The sequence below is a fragment of the Bos indicus x Bos taurus genome, chromosome 2 (assembly GCF_003369695.1).
Source record: "Bos indicus x Bos taurus breed Angus x Brahman F1 hybrid chromosome 2, Bos_hybrid_MaternalHap_v2.0, whole genome shotgun sequence".
In the NCBI taxonomy this organism is placed as follows: Eukaryota; Metazoa; Chordata; class Mammalia; order Artiodactyla; family Bovidae; genus Bos; species Bos indicus x Bos taurus.
Genome location: NC_040077.1, coordinates 96,128,133 through 96,150,083, shown reverse-complemented (window position 1 = coordinate 96,150,083; position 21,951 = coordinate 96,128,133). Strand labels below are relative to the sequence as shown.

The 21,951-nt window shown below is 43.0% G+C and overlaps 1 protein-coding gene across 1 annotated transcript in view; it reads left to right on the top strand.

The window, feature by feature from the left end:
- PLEKHM3 (pleckstrin homology domain containing M3) overlaps positions 1-21,951 on the top strand; it is a 223,345-nt gene that overhangs the window by 73,868 nt on the left and 127,526 nt on the right. The window contains exon 4 of the mRNA XM_027565778.1: positions 10,698-10,843. Within this exon, the coding sequence (XP_027421579.1) occupies positions 10,698-10,843 (146 nt within the window). The remainder of the gene's footprint in view (positions 1-10,697; positions 10,844-21,951) is intronic.

Sequence of the window (21,951 nt, the reverse complement as noted above, 5' to 3'; positions counted from 1 at the left end):
GAAAGTCTTTAGTTTCTATTTTCTTTTTTTTCCTGCAAAAGCTTTCTTGTTTCCATTTGGTCCGCAGCTCAGGAGAGATCTCCAGGGTGGTTAAAAAAAAAAAAAAAAAAAACTGCGTAGTGACTGCAGTGGCCAGAAGCCCTGACACCAGGGGCATGCAGATGGGTCCCACTGGGCTTTGAGGCTCCTAGTCCTGCCAGAGGGTGCTCCTCCTAAGAGATACTCACCCAGCCCCACGCGCAGGGGCTAGTCATGTGCAATGCATCTCTTGATGAGTTTCACCCCTTCATCCAGGGAGTAACTTTCCATGACATCACAGAGGCAGAGGTCTGTGCGGACAGAACCCAGGGCCCGAAGAGCCCGAAGGGCCCAGCTCAGGGTCTTCTCCAGAGTTTCACACCACCGATCTTGGGAGGGCCTCTGCACGTCCTGAAGAGGGTGCAGCCACCGAGCTAGTTTTACATCTTCAAGAGACAGTCATCGCCCTTGTGTTACTCCCAAGCCACCTGGCAGAAAGGACTCACACGCCCCAGAGCCACAGTGATACAGTGCAACTAGATGCCCATGGAGCCGTGGGTGCAGGAGGCCCACAGATGGCCGACCGGTAGTTGACAGTGGACTCTACCTTGCTGGAATAATTCTGGTGAATCTGGTAGGCAGTGAGGCGCTAACCAAAAAACTGGCGTTGTCCGGTCCTAGTGGCAGAGGGCGGTGAGGGTCCCAGCAGTCACAACTAGAAAGGAGGTTGGGAGGTGGTGAGAGGTAGGAAGAAGGGGTATCCCAGCATCTGTTCCATCCAGACATTGTCAAAACAAGAGACAGATCCATGAGACCACCAGGTGTGCTGCCTGTATTTTCAATCCGCAGTAATTACCTGGCATGATTTTTCCCTTCATTTCTTACTTAAATATAGTACTTCTAGCTCTGTTAATACAACATGCAAATCGAAACTGACTTAGCAATTTAAATATTTCATTGTGGAAAAAAAAAAAAGCCCTCAGCTAACAGCTTGGAGAATACTTTTATTTTTTAAATAATTTTATATATTTATGTTATTGGCTGTGCTGGATCTTCATTTCTATGCAGGTTTTTTCTGCGGTGAGTGGGCCCACTCTTTGTTGCTGTGTGTGGGCTTCTCTCGGAGCATGGCTTTTCAGCCCCCAGGCTTCAGTAGTTGTGGCACGTGGGTTTTGCTCATGGGCTTAGTTATTCTGCAGCATGTGGGATCCTGTCGGACCAGGGATTGAACCCTTGTCTCCTGCATTGGCACGCGGATTCTTTATCACTGAGCCACCAGGGAAGCCCTAGAATACTTAAAAATTTTAAACCAATTAGTATTCAGATTAGATTTTTTAAAGATCTCTCTTTGGTTGCCACTGTCCTGCAGGTATAGTCAAGTAACATATGATTGTGCTTAGATGACCTCTGTCTTGAACGGTTGACGGCTCTTGGTCTCAGTTGCCTCTGTCTGTCTTCTCTGGATATAATGTGCACTGAACACTCACTGTGTCCAGGTGCAGTGCTCATGCCTCACGGGTATAACATTTGCCATCTTGCTGTGTTGAAAGGAAAATTCCTTGGTTAGGCACCTCCATTTTGTATGAGAGGAGTTTTTTACTTCTGTTATGTACTTAAGGCTATAGCTGTCCTAGCAATAGTTACAGTCCATTCTACAAGTGCCAGCTTAAATTATCCTAAATATGTGTCAGCTACAGTAGGAACATTTCCTTCCAAGTGTTACTTAGACTTTTTAACATGTGTCAGCCCTCTGACTCTGTAGCCCAACTTTTGGAGTCAGATATTTGGCCAACAATGAGTAACAGTTTCTCTTTACAATCTCTCAGTGCCATGAAAGTCATTTATAGACAAACATCAAATGAAGCCCACTGGACGAAAATTCTTTTCTGATGAACAGAAATGATTTTCAGAATAGCATTGGAAGCAACCAGCCTGTACATTTCAGGAATACAGTTGGGTATGTGTATTCCCTCCCAACCATGAAATTTTCATCTCCTGGAGAATTCCCTACCAGAGGACTTAAAACCTTATGGAGAATATAATTTGGAAGTATCACCATTTAGGGGATTCCCAGGTAGCACTAATGGTAAAGAACCCTCCTGCCAATGCAGGAGACACAAGAGACATGAGTTCAGTTCCTGGGTCAGGAAGATCCCGTGGAGAAGGAAAGGGTAACCCACTCAGTATTCTTGCGGGAATAATTCCGTGGGCAGAGGAACCTGACGGGCTACAGTCCACGGGGTCACAAAGAGTCAAGCATGACTGAGCACAGCACACCATCCAAAGTGAGACCAGATAACACAGCGACTACCAGCAGCATATCATATTATTCACATGAGCAGTTAGAGGAGGGACACAATTGATTTTTCTTTATTTCCCCTTTTGTTCCTTTAGTTTCATTTGAGATGCTTATAGGTACTATTTTCATTGTAACAGACAAAATGCATACTCAGAGACATTTGTTTTCATGTGCCGATTCTCCAAGTATTTCTTGTCTTAATTGATTTCATGACTAAGTAGATGTCTCGTACTTTATGGGTCACCACCCGATCCCAGAGTAAGTTGGATGCTTGAGATAGGATTAAGTTTTGGATCACTTATTTCTAAGAAGGTATTTCTCAGTGTCCTTCACCTTTGTCCTCTTCCTGTTGCAATTATGTAGAATCCTGTAGCCTTGGTTCCACCTGTGTTAACTTGTGAACAATGTGTGTGATCAGTCTCTTCTGGAAGCTCCATCCCCTTCGACAGTGGAGGATGCAAGTCTGGAGGCCAGGGTGCTTTGTTCCAAGTTCTCTTTTTTTGCTGTTCAGTTGCTAAGTCGTGCCTGACTCTTTGTGACCCCATGTACTACAGCCCGCCAGGCTTCCCTGTCCCTCACTATCTCCCAGAGCTTGCTCAAACTTATGTCCACTGGGTCAGTGATGCCATCCAACCCTCTCATCCTCTGTCACTCTTCTCTTGCCCTCAACTGCCCTTAGTGGACACCAAAGCTACCTTACAAAAGTCACTTCTTCCCTGTGTCCAGCAATCCTTTGTTTAAACACTGTGCCCAGCTTTATGCTAATACTAGGCTCATGAAACAGAATTTTCTACTGTATACTGAGTGTGACATCTTATTTTTAAAAAGTACTTATTTGACGTTTTCTTAATGAGCCAATGGTTATAGACTGTAAGCTAGGAAAGCTAAGTTCTTTATGCCTTTCCCCCCTAATTCTTGTAAAAGAGTAAGTCATTGAAATCCTCATTTCTGTTTTCTGACCATGCCTTGAGACATGTGGAACCTTAGTTCCCCAACCAGGAATCAAACCCCTGCCCCCTGCAGTGGAAGCTTAACCCCTGGCCCACCAGGGAAGTCCTGTTGTTTTCCTTCATTTTAGAAAATCTGATTCCTAGGGCATTTGATTAGGCTCCAGGCATTCGATCAGTGTTTGCCCAGCACTTCCCACGGCTCACTGTCTCCCCCAGAGAACACCTGGTGGGAGGGAGGAGGCAGGAACTGGGCTGCTTCCGCTCTTATGTCGATCAGTCCTTACTTCGTGCACCAGGTAAAAGAGGGAACGAAACTTGCCAGTTTTATTTTTTCTATTTTAACAGAGCAAATGAAAGTTAGTCTGTGCACTCTCTTTCTCTTCTCTCTTTTATAAAAGCACCTTGTCTTCTCTCTGTTCCTGTTCTCTTCTTAGGGCATTTCTTCCTTCCCAATACAAAGTCCTGGATTTCCCCTACCAAATGAGCTGGAGAGGGTAGCGTGGCTGGCTCCACTTAGAATGCACTGGGTGAGTTCTCTCCCTAGTGAATCACCTGGTCCAGACACAGACCTCGTTACTTTTCCCTTGTGCCCATGAATTTTCCACCTGCAGGCCGGGGCAAGGAGGGCTGTAGCCGGGAGCCAGGAAGTAGAGGGAGATGGTTGGTTGGCGTCTCAAGATCTCAGCCTCAGCAACACCTCACTGCAGCCAACTGAGCTAACTAGGTACCCTTGTTAGAAGAAAGACTATGCCCTCGTGGAGAATTATGCCAACATTTCTATTTCAGCCCCCAGCAACAGACTTTTTTGGGTGTCTGTAGTGAAAGGCCCCTTGGGAAATGGACTGTACAAGCAGCAAATAGGATTTTGGTTAAATGGTGACATTTGTTTCCCAAAGTGTATCAGAAGGAAGCTAAGCTCTTCAGAACATGTGTTCATTAAAGATTGAAGTGGGGTGGGAAGCAATAAAAAAAAAAAAAGGCCAGTAGGTTCTCTTGTGAGATAGTTTTTTGTTCCTATGAATTGAATACACTCTCTGAAAACTTTCAAAAAGAGACAGGGAAGAATGTATTTGCTTTGATCCTACATGTGGAGTGTTCTCTACTACAAATGCCTTTTAATTTAGAAACATTGTTGAAAAGTCTGTTTGAAAGTACACGAAAATGTAATATGTAAATAAGTTCTAATTAGTTATTTCAGTTAATTATTTTTTTGTCTCTGCTTTGCAGCTCTATTTTTCTTCCTCAGAAGGTCCCTTGTCAGAGTCCAGCTTTGGCCTCCTCCAAAAAATGTGTTTTTCTAGTGGTCATTATTAAGAAAATACGTCCCCCCCACTCCTGTTGACAACCTCATAGTGATAGAGTAAAATCCCAGGGTGTTATGGGGAATCGTTTCAGACAGTTTTAGTCCGCGATTTGCTAGGAGGATATTAAAGCAGGAAATCTTGCAGTTAATTAAAAGAACGGGTGTATCCTTTTTCAAATAAATGGTATCTGTTATTTTTTAGAAAATGAATCTACACCAGGCCACTAACTGGGCTCTAATCTTTCCTGAGTATCCTGTGTTCTTTCAATGACAGATACATTGGATTTGGAGATTAAAATTTTTAATTCTTTCTAAGTCAAATAAGATGCTTCTCAGTGAATGCTCTGGAAAAAAAAAAATGCTGGTAAAATGAACTGTTGTTTCTACATAGTAAATTTTTGAAAATTGACTAAGAATTTAAAATGTTGAGTTTAGAAGCCTAGAAAGTAAACTATGTGACAAATTATGAGCTTTTCACTTAGCAATCTACCCTCCCTCTGCATTTCACTTAATTAGAATCAGAATTTTTGAGCATGGAGGGACCTTTGCAGTCACCTAGAAATCAGGGAACTTTCCTCAGCTTTTACCCACCACAGCCCCTGGTGGTGGTTGGTTGGGTAGAAATGCAAGTTCCTGGGCCCTACCCGAGATTTACAGGGTCAGAATCTCTGGGGCCAGGCTGGGGCTGAGAGGGACTACATTTTTCACAAACATCTCCAGAAAATTCTGATGCTCACTGAACTTGGCAAACCACTGGTTTAGGCTGACTCCTTTATTTTGTGGTGAGGACAGGCAGCCTAGGGACTTTAATGGGTCAGGCTCATCATGTTCCCTTACGAAAGAGCACACTTCCTGACTCTGTGTTGGTTGCTTCTGTCATGTCCGACTCTTTGCGACACTATGGACTGTAGCCCGCCAGGCTCCTCTGTCTATGGGACTTCCCAGACAAGAATACTGGAGTGGCTTGCCAGTGAGTAGCTATTCCCTGTTCCAGGGGATCTTCACAACTCAGGGAATGAACCTGGGTCTCCTGCATTATTGGCAGATTCTTTACCATCTGAGCAACCAGGGTTCCTGACTCTAGACTTATGCTTGTCTGTACACCATGTATCCAGAACACTCCTAAGCACAGGGAGAAGTCGGAACCTTCTAGGTCATTGCTGCTGCTGCTGTTAAGTCACTTCAGTCATGTCTGACTCTGTGCGACCCCATAGACGGCAGCCCACCAGGCTCCCCTGTCTCTGGGATTCTCCAGGCAAGAACACTGGAGTGGGTTGCCATTTCCTTCTCCAGTGCATGAAAGTGAAAAGTGAAAGTGAAGTCACTTGGTCGTGTCTGACTCTTAGCGACCCCATGGACTGCAGCCTACCAGGCTCCTGCATCCATGGGATTTTCCAGGCAAGAGTACTGGAGTGGAGTGCCATTGCCTTCTCCTCTAGGTCATTAGAAGCTGTCAACTTTTAAAACAAAAAAGGTTGAGAGTTTAGTGAACAAAATTGAGTTTATTTGGGAATAGCAGAGGAATTGCTTTGGGACATGCAAACTATGGTGAACCATAAGCAAGTTTGGAGAACAGTGGAGAGGAGCAATTCTATTAGGAAAGGGGAAGCTGGGAGGGGCTGTGTTGAAGGAAAGGTCATTGGACGACAGTGAGTATGCGGGGTTATGGTGTCTTCTCATTGGTTGGATTGTTGACAGACAAGGAAAAAGTCTTCCTTCTTCATGCTTGGCTATATAAAGTAAGCTGCCACAAATAACATGCGCCTGAGACCTCCTCTTTCAGGGCTTCCTACGTCCATTTTGAATGAGGTATTCTGTTATATTCATTTTTGTAGGGTGATTTCAGCATCAAAAGTAGGAGAGCATGGTTCTAAATACGTTATAAAAGTAAAGACACCCAAGAACTAGAGGGAGTTTATGTGCTGCTGCTTGTGTCTCAGCTAAAACAAGTATGAACCCTAGCCATGTTCTCTTTCTCTTTTACGAGCCTGGACACCTGTGCGAAGTGCTGAAGCTGTTTAGCTTATTGAGTTGAACCCTCAGCCTGTTAAGCTTTGAACCTGTGTGCCTGGTTGATATACACATTTGCAGGCTATGTGCTTTCTTAAAAAGCACACTTGTGTATTTTAACATTGCCTATGTATTAGGTTGCATCTAGGAGATAATAGTCAGACACAACTGAGTGGCTTCACTTTCACTTTTCACTTTCATGCATTGGAGAAGGTAATGGCAACCCACTCCAGTGTTCTTGCCTGAAGAATCCCAGGGACGGCGGAGCCTGGTGGGCTGCCATCTATGGGGTCACACAGAGTTGGACACAACTGAAGTGACTTAGCAGCAGCAGCAGGAGATAATAATAAAGTCATTAAAAGTTATAGAATAATAAGCCCAATAGGACCTACTAAAGCATTCAGCAAATGCTTACTGATGTTTCAGTTCAGTTCAGTCGCTCAGTGGTGTCCGACTCTTTGCGACCCCATGAATCGCAGCACGCCAGGCCTCCCTGTGCATCACCATCTCCCGGAGTTCACTCAAACTCATGTCCATCGAGTCGGTGATGCCATCCAGCCATCTCATCCTCTGTCGTCCCCTTTTCCTCCTGCCCCCAATCCCTCCCAGCATCAGAGTCTTTTCCAACGAGTCAACTCTTTGCATGAGGTGGCCAAAATACTGGAGTTTCAACTTTAGCATCATTCCTTCCAAAGAACACCCAGGGCTGATCTCCTTTAGAATGGACTGGTTGGATCTCCTTGCAGTCCAAGGGACTCTCAAGAGTCTTCTCCAACACCACAGTTCAAAAGCATCAATTCTTCGGTGCTCAGCCTTCTTCACAGTCCAACTCTCACATCCATACATGACCACAGGAAAAACCATAGCCTTGACTAAATGGACCTTTGTTGGTAAAGTAATATCTCTGCTTTGCAATATGCTACCTAGGTTGGTCATAACTTTTCTTCCAAGAAGTAAGCGTCTTTTAATTTCATGGCTGCAGTCACCATCTGTGGTGATTTTGGAGCCCAAAAAGATAAAATATGACACTGTTTCCACTGTTTCCCCATCTATTTCCCATGAAGTGATGGGACCAGATGCCATGATCTTCGTTTTCTGAATGTTGAGCTTTAAGCCAAATTTTTCACTCTCCTCTTTCACTTTCATCAAGAGGCTTTTTAGTTCCTCTTCACTTTCTGCCATGAGGGTGGTGTCATCTGCATATCTGAGGTTGTTGATATTTCTCCCATTAATGTTTATTATATCCCAAATTCAAACAAGCAAAAGCAAAAAAGCTAAAATAACTTACATTTATTTTTGCAATCTTTTATGGTGTACGTTTCAGCTATAATGGTGCTCCCAAATTTCTACAAGATCACGTTCACTTTCTAAATCATTAGGGAAGATTGAATTCTGTTCAGTATCATTTCAGTGTGAAGTCAGCTTGAATGTCTACAGTGTCTAGAATATGTCAAGTTCTGCTGAACTCTGTTTCACAGTCCATATGTGGCCATGTTTAATGTGTAATTGTTGGAACGGGCAACATATCTGCATAGGGGTATTCACCAAAGTGAAGAGGCAGGTTAGCAGGATCAATTTCAAGAGGCAGGTGAGCAGGTTAGGAGGATCAATTCCAGAACAGCTCTGGGATGTTAAAATCTCTTTATATGCATGAGGCTGTTTATGTGCCAAATAATATTCAGTTTATCGTCTCTTCAACATAAACATTTATTGCTGGTCTGTCATGTGTAAAGCTCTGTGTTAAGTGCTAAGGATAAAAAATAGATCTGAGCAATTTATAGTGTAGTTGTGGCTATACGAGCACATCAAAAAGCACAATAGTTTAAGGAGGCATGCACTATATGCCAAATGAGCACCATGCTCAGTGGGTGCGGCAGATGGCATTCCAGTGTTCAGAGCCTAGTGATGGCACCTTCCACTCCCAACAGAAGCAGCAGATGTGTTTGGTTTTTCCTTATCAATTTTGTGCATATCTCAGTCCTCAGCCAATCTGAAAAATAGGAACTTGTTACCATCTTGTTGCTACTCAACCGTAAAGAAGGAGTTGTTCTAGGAAGACAGTATTAAACTCTGGAAGCACAATTCCAATACATTTACTCCCCGTCTTTCAATATCTCTTGTATTCCAAAACAGTGGGATCTAGTTCTCTTTCTGGAGGGTACTTTGTGGACCTGCTTGATGTTGTTTTATTTGTGATGAACATGAAAGCTCTAGGAATTTTCTGATACTTTCATTCATGAATTCATGTAAGTATCCTCTTAGGTTGTCAAACATGTTTGAGCTCCTTCTAGTGGAAATGGGGAGCAACTCTGATTATATTATTATTACTATTAAGAGTAATCTATGTTTCCTGATGGTTCAGATGGTAAAGAATCTACTTGCAATGTGGGAGACCCAGGTTCTATGACTGGGTCAGGAAGATCGCCTAGAAAAGGGAATGGCTATCCACTCCAGTACTCTTTCCTGGAGAATTCCATGGACAGAGGGCTACATAGCCTGGTGGGCTACAGTCCATGGGGTTGCAAAGAGTTGGGCATGACTGAGCGACTCACACTTTGATTTTGTACCCATTTTATGAAATAGGCTTAATATGAGATTTCTTTGATCAATATAGTTCTTGGCATCCAACCATGAAATGGGCCATGAGGAAGGGTTTCTAAAATGAAATCTGTAGATAAGACATGTCAGAAAAGTGATGCTGGTATATAATGCTGATGACCTGTTCTGGATGTTGTGCTTTGGGTTGATTGTAACAGAATTTCTGTTATCAATAGAATATAGTTCCTCCTAGCTAAAGGTAAATAATGGCTTCTTTTTTGTCAAGGCCATGATTATTACCAGCTTCCCTGTCAGTACCAGGATGGTACTCACATAATCATGGACTTCTTGGACATGAAAAAGACCTTGGCAATCATTTGCAAGCAGTCAGTGGTCTTTAGTGATGGGCAGGATCTGGCAAAGTAGAGATCGAAGAAAAGGATATCATGAAAGAAGTAAATCATGCCAAGATATGGAGGGTGAAGTGAGCACACTGTGTGTATTTGGGGAACAATGAGGAGAGACTTCTCTGACTTCAACCAAGAGGTTCTATTTCCATTGGAGAATCACAGGAGTAGGTAGTTGGAAAGGAGAGGTAGGGGCCAATCAAAGGACACATTCCTTTCACTGATTTTGTCAGCAGAGGAAGGCTACATGTCAGGTTTTAGGTTCATCTTAGAATCAGACAAGTTTAGAACCCAACCCAGTCTCCATCTCTGACTGGCTGTGTTGTGCTTTGTCCCTCAGTCGTGTCCAACTCTTTGCCACCCCATGAACTGTAGCCTGCCAGGCTCCTCTGTCCATGGGATTTTCCAGGCAAGAACACTGGAGTGGGTTGCCATTCCCTTCTTCAGGGGATCTTCTCAACCCAGGGATTGAACTCAGGTCTCCCACATTGCAAGCAGATTCTTTACCATCTGAATCACCAGGGAAACCCTGACTGGCTTGGTGACCTCAAGACAAAATACTTCACCTGGATAAATAAACCTTAGTTTATTCATCTATAAAAAAGAGCTGATAATATCTTCCTCATAGAGTTGTTGCGTGGGTTAAATAAGATCCTATATGAGAAGCCCTCAGCCAAGTGCCTGGTGGAAGTAGGATTTCTGAGGCGGAAGAGAGGAGATGAAAGGGCGTTGGTTGTAGAGAGATGGTCTCTGGCTGCTGTGCACAGAAGTGGAATTAGAAGAGATCAGAAATGTACCAGTATCAGCAGTCCCCCAGGAGGCGAAAGGGGCGAAGCTGCCAGGCTAGGAAGGAGGCATGCATGCTCAGTGACTCAGTCGTGTCTGACTTTTTGCCACCCCATGGACTGCAGCCCACCAGGTTCCTCTGTCCACAGGATTTCCCAGGCAGGAATACTGGAGTGGGTGGCCATTTCCTTCAGGGGATCTTCCTGACCCAGGGATCGAACCCACATCTCCTGCATTGCAGGCGGAAGAAGGGGACGTGTCTGTATATGTATTCTCTGCAATTTCTTTCCTGTTGTTGACTTTTGTTTCACTTGAGGATTGTATAACTTCATTCTACAGTGTTAGAGAAGTACAGTAATCACAGACTTTTCTTCTCCCCTGAACAGGATGCCAGCGATCCATAGGCCTTTCCAACGGGAAAGCCAAGGTGTGCAGCTACAGCGGGTGGTATTACTGCAGCAGCTGCCACGTGGACGACAGCTTCCTGATCCCAGCCCGCATAGTCCACAACTGGGACACTTCAAAATACAAGGTGGGTGCTGAACCTGGGTTCACTGCATAATAGTGATTTTGCTTTTTACTTGTTGTCACGTGGATTCTAAAGAGAATGAGACTTTGAGGCAGACCTGATTAAGGTCATCTCATAAACGCTACAACTGTATGCTCTTTTCCCACTCTATACTATTTCTATTGCATTATTTGGGGCTTCCCTTGTATTTCAGTCAATAAGGAATCTACCTGCAATGCAGGAGACCTAGGTTCGATTCCTGGGTCAGGAAGATCCCCTGGAGAAGGAAATGGCAACCCACTCCAGTATTCTTGCTTGGGAAATCCCATGGACAGGGGAGCCTGGTGGGCTACAGTCCATGGGGTCACCAAAAGAGTCAGACACAACTGAGCGACTAAACCACCATTGCATAATTTCCCTCCCTTCTAGGCTGGGAATCATAGGCTGATAATTTCTACATTTATCTCCAGCTCCAGTTTTGCTACTGAAACTGAGACCTGTGGATTTAATTGCCTGGTGGCATTTATTTCAACTGTGGTTTTCAACCTAGTCATCCTTTAGACCTGTGAACTGGTTAGCTTCGTTGCACAGCGTGTATACCCTTGTGTAAACCAAATTGCATAAATCAAATTTGGCAAGTCAAGGAATCTAACCCCCACTGGAGTCATACTCTAGGTTTAGGACATTTATTTATTTTTTGTGTGGTCCTGGGTCCCGGGACCCAATAGAGAATTCTGTTACCTGATCTGACTAGAAGCTTTCCTCATTCTTCTGCCAGAATATTGTCACGTCTGCCTTGAACGAACCTTCCATGCAAGGTGCTACATACAAAAACAGGCTGTATGATGGGTTTTATACCTCCTTGCTAACAGATGTCTGAGTCTTGCTTTCATTGTAATGGTATTGCCCTGGAGCAACATGGGCGGGAATGGAACGTGTAGCTGCTACCTACCTATCATCTTTGAAGTCTAAACTGAAACTGACCACTCTGAGTGGCCAGTCGGCTTGGATCCTTTTCTGCATCCCTGGGCAGCTCCTGTTGTGCCCAATAATCATCCACATGTCTTTATTCTGCCTCCTCCCTGAGGAGTCCTTCTCAGCATATGCCTCCTACTTCAAGGAGAAACTGAAGATTTGAATTCGAATACCTGCAAGCCTGCCTACATCTGTATCTGTCCTTACTGCCTCCCCTCCTGGGCTGGGAAGAAGAGCCCTTTCCCTCATTTAGAGATCCTCCTTCCACATGTGCTCCCGATACTTTTACCCATCTCAGGAACCCCGGCTCTTTGTTCCAGGGCCGATAGAAGAATGTCCTCCTTGATGAAACCTCTGATGCTTCCTGCTTTCCCCATCTGTACTTTGTTAGTTACTCCCCATGGGCTTCCCTGGTGGTAAAGAATCCCAGTGGTAAAGAATCCGCCTGCAATGCAGGAGATGCAAGTTTGATCCCTGGGTTGGGAAGATCTTCTGGAGGAAGAAATGGCAACCCACTCCAGTGTTCTTTCCTGGACAATTCCATGGACAGAGGAGCCTGGCGGGCTACAGTCCATGGGGTTGCAAAGAGTTGGACACAACTTAGCAACTAAACAATAAGAATTTCTCTCTGTGCCACCACAACACATGTGTGAATCTCTAGAATTGCACTTATTTAGGGGTTAATAGAAGGCAATGGCACCCCACTCCAGTACTCTTGCCTGGAAAATCCCATGGATGGAGGAGCCTGGAAGGCTGCAGTTCATGGGGTCGCTGAGGGTCGGACAAGACTGAGCGACTTCACTTTCACTTTTCACTTTCATGAATTGGAAAAGGAAATGGCAACCCACTCCAATACTCTTGCCTGGAGAATCCCAGGGATGGGGGAGCCTGGTGGGCTGCTGTCTATGGGGTCGCACAGAGTGGGACACGACTGAAGCGACTTAGCAGCAGCAGCAGCAGCAGGAACTTTTGTTCAACAGGCCTTTATCAAAATCCTCTCTCTGCCTCTAATTAGGTGCTTGACTGGTTGAGGCAAATAACTTGAACTTTCCTGAGCTTCCATTTCCTAATCTGTAGAATGAACCCAGACTACCTGGGTTCAAGTCTTAGCTTTGTCACTTAGTAGCTATCTGATTGGATTTCCCTGGTGGCTCAGATGGTAAAGAATTAGCCTGCAATGTGAGAGACCTGAATTTGATCCATACTTGGGTCAAGGAGATCCCCTGGAGGAGGGCCTGTCAACCCACTCCAGGATTCATGTCTGGACAATCCCCATGGATAGAGGAGCCTGGCGGGCTACAGTCCATGGGGTGGCAAAGAACTGGACACGACTGAGTGACTAAGCACATACACAATAGTAGGGATAGTCCCTACTTCTTAAGGATGCTATTTGCTTAAATGAATAATTCACAGAAAACGTCTAGTGCTGTGTCTAGAATGTAAGTAAGTGCTCAGTTAATGCCAGCTTTTACAATGATTGAATATAAGATAACTCTAAATCTCTTTACCTGACATAAAGGCATGTATGATCTCTAGTCCCAGCCTTTCTAGCCCTTCCATCCACTGCCTCCCACCCCTGAGTCTCTTAAGAGCATACTCCTTCCCATCACCCAGTCCTGCCAGGCTGTTTCACACCTCTTGTCTCCTTCTTGCCCTCATTCAAATCCTAAACCCAGTTTAAACGTTCTTTCCTCTCCTGATTCTTCCCTTCCCCTCTGTCACACAGAGTTGTCATTCTCTCCTCTGCATCTTGTACTTGACACTCTGAATACAGGCTATAAATATATTGGCCATGTGTGTAATAGATAAACATTTATTTCTAGGGCAAGAACGCTAGTTGAGTTTTTGGTTTGAACAGTTTAATCTCCTTGGAGCAGAGCTTTGACAGCTGAGATGTGTGTAGAGAGTGAGTGAGTGAGGCAGCCCCAACCCCGTGATCATTGAGGGCTTAGGCTGGTGGCACCTGCCCTCAGAATATGTGCCCATCAGTGGAGCTAAAGCAGTAAAGGTGACACTGAATGAGGAAAGTGAAAAACTCAGGCGTGGTTTAAGAACCCTTGCAGTGGAGAAGGTCCAGGTCTGTTTGCAGTGAAGGCTGAAGCCCCCTGAAATCATCAATCCAGCCATTGCTCAGGCTTATTATAATTTTACTATAAAGCAGATATTTTTGTGGTGGTGGTCCTTCAACTGATAAGGTTTGATTTTGAGAGGACAGGTAAGTAATAAGGTTATTAGGTACCACACTTCATCCAAGAGGAAAGTGTCTTTTGTGAGACCATTCCCTCCTAGGCTTTCAGCGGACAAGGGAAGATTTTTAAATCAAGAACAGAGCTGGTCGATTTTATCTGGATCATCTCTCACTGACATTAAGTAACTGTGTTCCATTTAGTCCAGTGTCTGTCTGTCTTTGCTCAAATGCTGGGGTTTAACTTAATGTTCCTAATTGTGAGGATCAGTTCAAACCTATCAGTTTCCAAGACCAGACATCGTCCTGTTAGAGCTGCCTGCTCCCCCTAATTGCAAGTACGTGACTGGCTTGAATATCCATTTGAAAGAGTGAACAAATGGTTTTGCAGAGCGGAATGAAATCTGTCATTTTAAGCGCTTCCTTGTCTGCCCTGCAGAGTAATAATAATCCTAATTATTTTTAAAGCAGGATTTCATCTGTTTTTCAGTGTACATCCTGCATATTGAATTGAGCTCCAGGATTACCTAGCAGCTAAATTCTATCCTCCAATTCTACAGCAATTTTTCTAATGAAATTGTTTTTGGACAATGGTGTTTCCTCTTACCCTCCCCCCTTTCAAAAATATCAAGCATGACAAAGAGGTAGTAAGGAAATCAAACTTTGCCTGAACTCTTCCTAAATTGTGCTTTTAAAAAATATTTTTGTTTCCTAGCCTGAACATGCACATTCCATTTAGCTAGGGGTTTTCCATGTTACACAAATCATTTCCTATCTCTTCATCTTGAGAGGCATTCAAGGCAAGCTCTGCTGGCCTTGCAGAGCTGGAGAATAGCTCACTGATGGGAAAAGCCACTTGTTCAGAGCCACTGGGAGATTTTGAGAACAAATTGTAATTAAACTTAAGATCTCTTGATTCCTCCTCCACTAGTCCACAGCGCCTATTTTAATAAGACCAAGAAGTGTTATGGTTGGAATTGATCTTCTTAAAACTTTGCCATGGTTTTTCATAATAGAGATGGGGGAAAATGCTAGAAGGAAACCTTATACCAAAGCAATCAGTGGTTATTTTACTGTGATTATAGGTGGATTTTTTCCTCCCCTAATCTTTTCTGTTCTGTGAAAGTCGCTCAGTCATGTCCGACTCTTTGCAACCCCATGGACTATACAGTTATGGAATTCTCCAGGCCAGAATACTGGAGTGGGTAGCTTTTCCCTTCTCCAGGGGATCTTCCCAACCCAGGGATTGAACCCAGGTCTCCGACATTGCAGGCGGATTCTTTACCAACTGAACTATTAGGGAAGCCTTCTCCTACTCTTTAGTCTCCAAATTTTTAGTAATGTGATTACATTATTTTTATTAGTTTATAAATTTTAACTGTCACGTAGCTCTGTAGATTCTATTTCAGAAAATTTGTACTAGAAATTAACCTTTTTTTAATACCTCAGAATTATCATTATAAATATGAGTGTTCTAAATCTTGTAACCAATAACTTCAGTGTGGTTTAGCATGGTATGGGAGACTTCTTTCTGTAAGGAAATTACCTTGTACTGCTATACTTTTATTCTTCTTTTTCTGAACATAATATACTTCCACATTTCGAGGTTCAAAAGTACAAAGGACATATACACATGGATAATCTCCTTCCCTTCTCTTCTTCACACCTACCCTGTTCTTCCCATAGGCAACCAAATCACTCCTTCCAGAGATATTTTACATACATGTGTTTTACACAAAAATGGCAATAGGCAATATAGTGTACATGCTGGTCTTAGAAAACATTCCATTTAGATCATAAAACTCTTCCTTGGGCTTTTTAAAAATAGCCATTCCATATTCCACCATGAATTTAACACACCAATTTTCCAACTTCTTTTGATCAGCATTAAGGTTTTCTCAGTCTTTCTAATATGACAGTGATTCTGTGAATAACTTTATACATTATTTCGAATGTAAGTTCTTTGATTCATGAATGGGACTCTCTGTAGGTAACTTCCTAGACATAATATGTACACCTATGAGTTTGATAGATGTTGCCAAATCGCTTTGCATCAGGTTGTATGCTGTACTTTAATATCTCCTTGCAGGTCCTTCCTTCCCTTAGTACCAGGATGTCAGCTGTCACCTCTGCTGTCACTGTGCTGCCTCTAGCTGTCCTTCCCCTTTCCTACTTTATTAATTCTAAATATGTTGTGAACTTAGAAACAAAGAATCAAACTGATAGAAGTGTGTGGTTCAGAGTCACGGCCAGAGCCCTGTAAAGTACTCATTCATCTGTTTAGCAAATGTTTACTGAACACTTACTATGCTCACCATTCTAGGCGTTAGGACATGTGTTCTGCATCATGAATTTCAGGTGATAAAAGACAGTAAACAAATGTACAAATAAGTGACTTCTAGATAAATGAATTGTCATTGGACTTTAGTTTTGTTTTAGAGTTAAAGACACATGGAAACCCACACACCGGTGTACTGCCTCCTTAAATTATGGGTTCTTCTCCATTGGTAGCCCACTTGCTTTCTATTTGACTGGAGAGGAGAGAGGAACAGAACAGGAACTGGGATCTCCTCTTTTAAAGAGTGATGAACAGACAGTTGGTGGAGTTATTTAAAAAAGAACTGTGAATGTAAACAATGCTAACAAGCACAGAGCAGTGTGTCCCCACATCTGAGTTTTGGCTCGAGATCTACCATGAGCTGACCACAGAGAAGTCATTTAAGTTCTCGGGACTCAATTTTCTATTAAGTGCAGGTAATGGTAGAGAAAGAGGTCCCTTCCTCCAGATGATGAGGGGAACCGTGGCTGACTCATTTCTCACCACCCCCTACCCCTCACTACAGTCTGCATGACATTAACCAGCTGCCCTGTCTGTAGCCAGATTGGTTGGAAAGTGGCTGGGTTCAGCAGGTTTTCTCTAGTACTCCATGTCCCAGAGTTTTAATATGTTAACACGCTGCACTTTGAATCATCAAGAGAAGAATGTGGCATGTGCCATATTTTTTGTTGGACCTCAGAGGATCTTTTCCATATGACTGGTATTCCTTGGGACACAGGTTAAGAAAAAACTGAACTAGATTATCTGTTGTTCAGTTGCTCAGTCGTGTCCAACTCTTTGAGACCCCATGGACTGCAGCATGCCAGGCTTCCCTGTCCCTCACCATCTTCCAGAGTTTGCTCAAACTCATCTCCATTGAGTCAGTGATGCCATCCAACCATATTGTCCTCTATCATCCGCTTCTCTTCCTGCCTTCAGTCTTTCCCAGCATCAGGGTCTTTTCTAATGAGTCAGGTATTCGGATCAGGTGGCCAAAGTATTGGAGCTTCAGCAGCAGTCCTTCCAATGAATATTCAGGGTTGATTTCCTTTAAGATGGACTGGTTTGATCTCCTTGCTGTCCAAGGGACTCTCAAGAGTCTTCTCCAGCACCACAGTTCGAAAACTTCAATTCTTTGGCACTCAAGTCTATTTTATCTGTACCCATTATTGTTATTCTAAGATTATGTTCTCATCCATTTTACTCTGATCCATTTTCCTCCTTTAACAAAAACTAAAGTCCTCACCACCACCACATCATTCTCCTCTTCTCCAAATTGCTATCATTGGTCACCACATTGCTTTCGCCCCATCACATTATTACCCAGGACTGTTTTTGTGGGGGAACATACCAGGACACCATTTCAGAACCTTTCAGAATTACAGAAACCTGAATGACATTTGAGAATTTTTATTTTCAGAGGTACCTGTCACCAGCATAACAGAAGATGTATTATATTAAAATCTATACCAATGATGGTTAGCTTGTTAAAAGCAAATGACAAATATGCTTATTTATAAATACATATGTGTATCTAGCAGATTTGTCATTACTGGTTTATGGATAATTATAACCTGAACTGTGCTGTTTTCTCCAACTCCTCCTGAGTATGAGATGGGGAGGAGACCTGCTTCTGCCTGGCCCTCCTCCTCCTCACCTCTCTCGAACCATGTTGACTGCCGGTCTGTGAAGAGAAAAAGTGTTGCTCAGCCATGTCCAGCTTTTTACGACCCCATGTACTGTAGCCTACCAGGTCTCCTCTGTCCATGGGATTTTTTAGGTAAAGAGAGAACCAGTTCACAAACTGCAACAAAACCACAGTTGCAGAATGAAGTTCTTACAGCATAAACTATTCTAAAGTTAAAATATCTATGGAAGAAACTGGTGTATTAATATTATTAATATTAACTAGTTAATATTAATAATACTAATATCATTAATAAATATTATTTAGTAAGATACTAACGGGCCAATAGGTTGGAAAAACGAACTGTCAACCCTGTAAAAATTGCTTCTAATCTAAGTGGAGTAGGATCATGGAAAAGAATGCCAACCTAAGCCATTCATTTTTTTTTTTTAAAGTAAGGAATACTGGGCTTATCCTTTTGTACCTATGAGGTGAGTTTTCATATCAGAAACAGCACTCAGGTTTTTGATATTTGTCATAATTTGGTAGGCAAGAAGTAGGACAGTAGCTCTTGGCTCTTAAGTAGAATATATTTAGTGTTCCCTTACAGCTCATGAAATGGTTCTATTAATGAGAAAGAAACTTTCTCTCACATAAACTTGTCACTTAAGAATATCATTGGCTTCCTTCCATAAGTAACTATATATTTTTAGAAAAGCTTTGTAATTACAGTTGAGTTTGAAAGTAGAGTGCTCATACCAGAATAGAGGATGGTTTTGAATTTCGATCACTATATCCCCACTGATTTCCTATTTTGCAAAAATAGCATTTCATACGGAATTTTGAGTCCTCTCCCAAATTCCCTCACCGATGCAAGTGGTTGGTTCTCAAAAAATGAGCATGTGCTTTGCAGCCAAAAACAGCTCAGCATGGCAGGGCTTTATTTGTTCACATACTGAGGCTGCCGGGGTCATAGTATGCTCTGTATTCTCCACACTAGCTAGTAACTTCGGGAAACAGGGCCTTAGACTTTCTTGAGACTAGCTCTGTTTTTGTTTCTAGTGATTTCAGTGTATGAATGCAGATGTCAGTAGCTGCCATCCCATTTGTCTCACTGCTTTTACTGTCTCTGTAGAAGGCTCTTTTTTTTTTCCCCACTCGGGCTTAAGTACCACCTGAAGAGAGAAGCCTTTTAAGGCCTGGGAGACTGGCCAGTGCCCTTTGTCCTTCTGTTCACCTACTAAAAGGTAGCATTGTTAACCTAATTCAGCAGGGCCCTGGCTCAGTATAAACACTGCTCAATAGAGCCAGAAAGACTAATTGAATTGTACAATACATCATTCTTCAGCAACAGTTTCAAGTGGATTGTACTTCATTTTCCAAAACACCATCCGTTTTTTCCTCATTTAAAATTTTTAAATATAGCAAATATTTAACCATTATAAACAAAACATTTGAACCCGGTTCTGTCTTTCCCTCCTGAACGGTGAGCTATGTGAGGGCAGGATCCTGCCCATTGTCGTCTCCACTGAGTGGCCAGACACCTGCTCTGGTGTCTGCCATGGATGTACCTGTGTCTCTAGACCTCAAAATGAGGCATTATTTAGCCCCGTCAGCTGCTCTTTCCAGTCTGATTACATAGTCCAAGGTTTTGGCTGATTCTCGGTGCCGCTCTGTGAGCACCATCTGCAGAGACTGTTATCTTCTCGACTCTTTAACTGCAGGATCCCAGAGGACCACACAACAGAACAGGCATCTCAAAAATAATTGCTTCTATGATGAAAATGACTTTTATTAGAAAAAAGCATTGATGCTTTTCTTTTGCACCTCTATAATTACATATTAACTTTATAATAAAGAACATGGTAATAGTGAATTTAATAAACACATGTTTTAATCAACATATAATAACCATACATTTAGTTACTGGGCTTCCCTAGTAACTCAGCTGGTAAAGAATCCACCTGCAATGCAGGAGACCTGGGTTTGATCCCTGGGCTGGGAAAATTCCTTGGAGAAGGGAAAGGCTACCCACTCCAGTATTCTGGCCTGGAGAATTCCGTGGACTGTAAAGTCCATGGGGTTGCAAAGTGTCAGACACAACTGAGCAACTTTCACTTTCTTAGCACATGTACAGATTGATCGAGTTCATGGTTGTATCTGCTTGTTGTCCTATCCTTACCCACCTAGTGCATTTCTGTTTATCTTTCTAGACCTTGAGCCGGTGTCACCTGCTTTGCCAGGCCTGCCCTGGCTCCTAGCTCCCTTCTGCCAGCATGGTTGATGTCTCCCTCCTTCAAGCTCCCAGTGGACCTCATCCATGTTCCTTTGTGGTGGATGACTGGCTATGTGCTACATGTATATTTTTATTTTAATTATTGTTCTGTTATACTCAACATCTGGAGAAGGCAATGGCACCCCACTCTAGTACTCTTGCCTGGAAAATCCCACGGATCGAGGAGCCTGGTAGGCTGCAGTCCATGGGGTTGCGAAGAGTTGGACAAGACTGAGCGACTTCACTTTCACTTTTCACTTTCATGCATTGGAAAAGGAAATGGCAACACACTCCAGTGTTCTTGCCTGGAGAATCCCAGGGACGGGGGAGCCTGGTGGGCTGCCGTCTATGGGGTCACACAGAGTCAGACACTACTGAAGTGACTTAGCAGCAGCATACTCAACAGCAAATCCCAGGAGGTTAGGGAGCATATCCTGTTTATTATTCATCAGTACTCTTCTAGAGTGGGAACAGTGGATTTTCAGTTTTGTTAATGAGCAAAGTTGTTTGTTCTGTTTATGCTGAATTCTAGTCTTACTCCCAGTACTAGAGAGGGTCCAGTGGAAACTTTGTGGAAAGATGCATGTCCTCGTATCAGTGAATCGGTATGTAAAGATTCCCCCAAACCACCCACGGGGCATGCATTAGTTAAGCTGTAGCTCAGGTGCATTTTGTTTTTTTCTGTTTATCTCTACTGCCAAATGACATTTTAAAATCAGCTTTTATACTCTTGGTGTTTACTGACAGAAGTGGTTATAGAATTGGCTGCATCTATTGGCTAGAGTCAGTGTGCCCAAGTCCATGAGCGTGTGCTAAGTCGCTTCAGTCGTTTCTGGCTCTGCGATCCCATGGACTGTAGCCCACCAGGCTCCTCTGTCCGTGGGATTCTCCAGGCAAGAATACTGAAGTGGGTTGCCATGCCCTCCTCCAGGGGCTCTTCCCAACCCAGGGATTGAGCCACCAATCTCCTATGTCTCCTGCATTGGCAGGTGGATTCCTTACCACTAGTGCCACCTGGGAAGCCCCCAGCCCAAGTTTAGACCTTTACTAATAAAAGCAACTCTTTTCTGCTCACTAAAGTGTGCATTTGAGCTTGTTTTCTATGCACATTGTTCTGTATATAATATCCTTTTTCCCCCCTTTTTGGGAGATATTCTTTCATTCCTTTCAATGTACATGGTTTACCTATCTTTTTAAAGTAACCTCTGTATAAAAATACTATAGAATATATGTACATATATATGCACATAGCTTTAGTTTTTAAAATCAGCATTGCTGTTAAAAGAGCCTTAATGAATTATTTTTTAAACTTTTTATTTTGAAATAATTGTAGATTCACAGGAAGTTGTATAGATAATGTAACACAGAGGGGTCCTATGTATCTTTCACCCACTTTGCCCACTGGGTGTATCTTAAATAACTGTAATACATTTTTAAAAAACAACAGGAAATTGACATTGGTATACTGAGTCTGTATAGTTCTGTGTCATTTTATCATATGTGTGAAAGTGTTAGTCACTCAGTTGTGTCCAACACCTTGCCACCCCATGGACTGTAGCCCACAAGGCTCCTCTGATCATGGGATTCTCCAGGGAATCACACAATCAAAAAACAGAGTTAATATATGTTGTAATTCCTTTCAATGCCCAGGTTGCTCTTACCAATTGAGTTTCTTGGGAGAGAGAAAGAAAAGCCACATTTTATACTTAGTTACACTATGGGCTTTTTCATTTGGCTGTGTTCAGAAAATGAT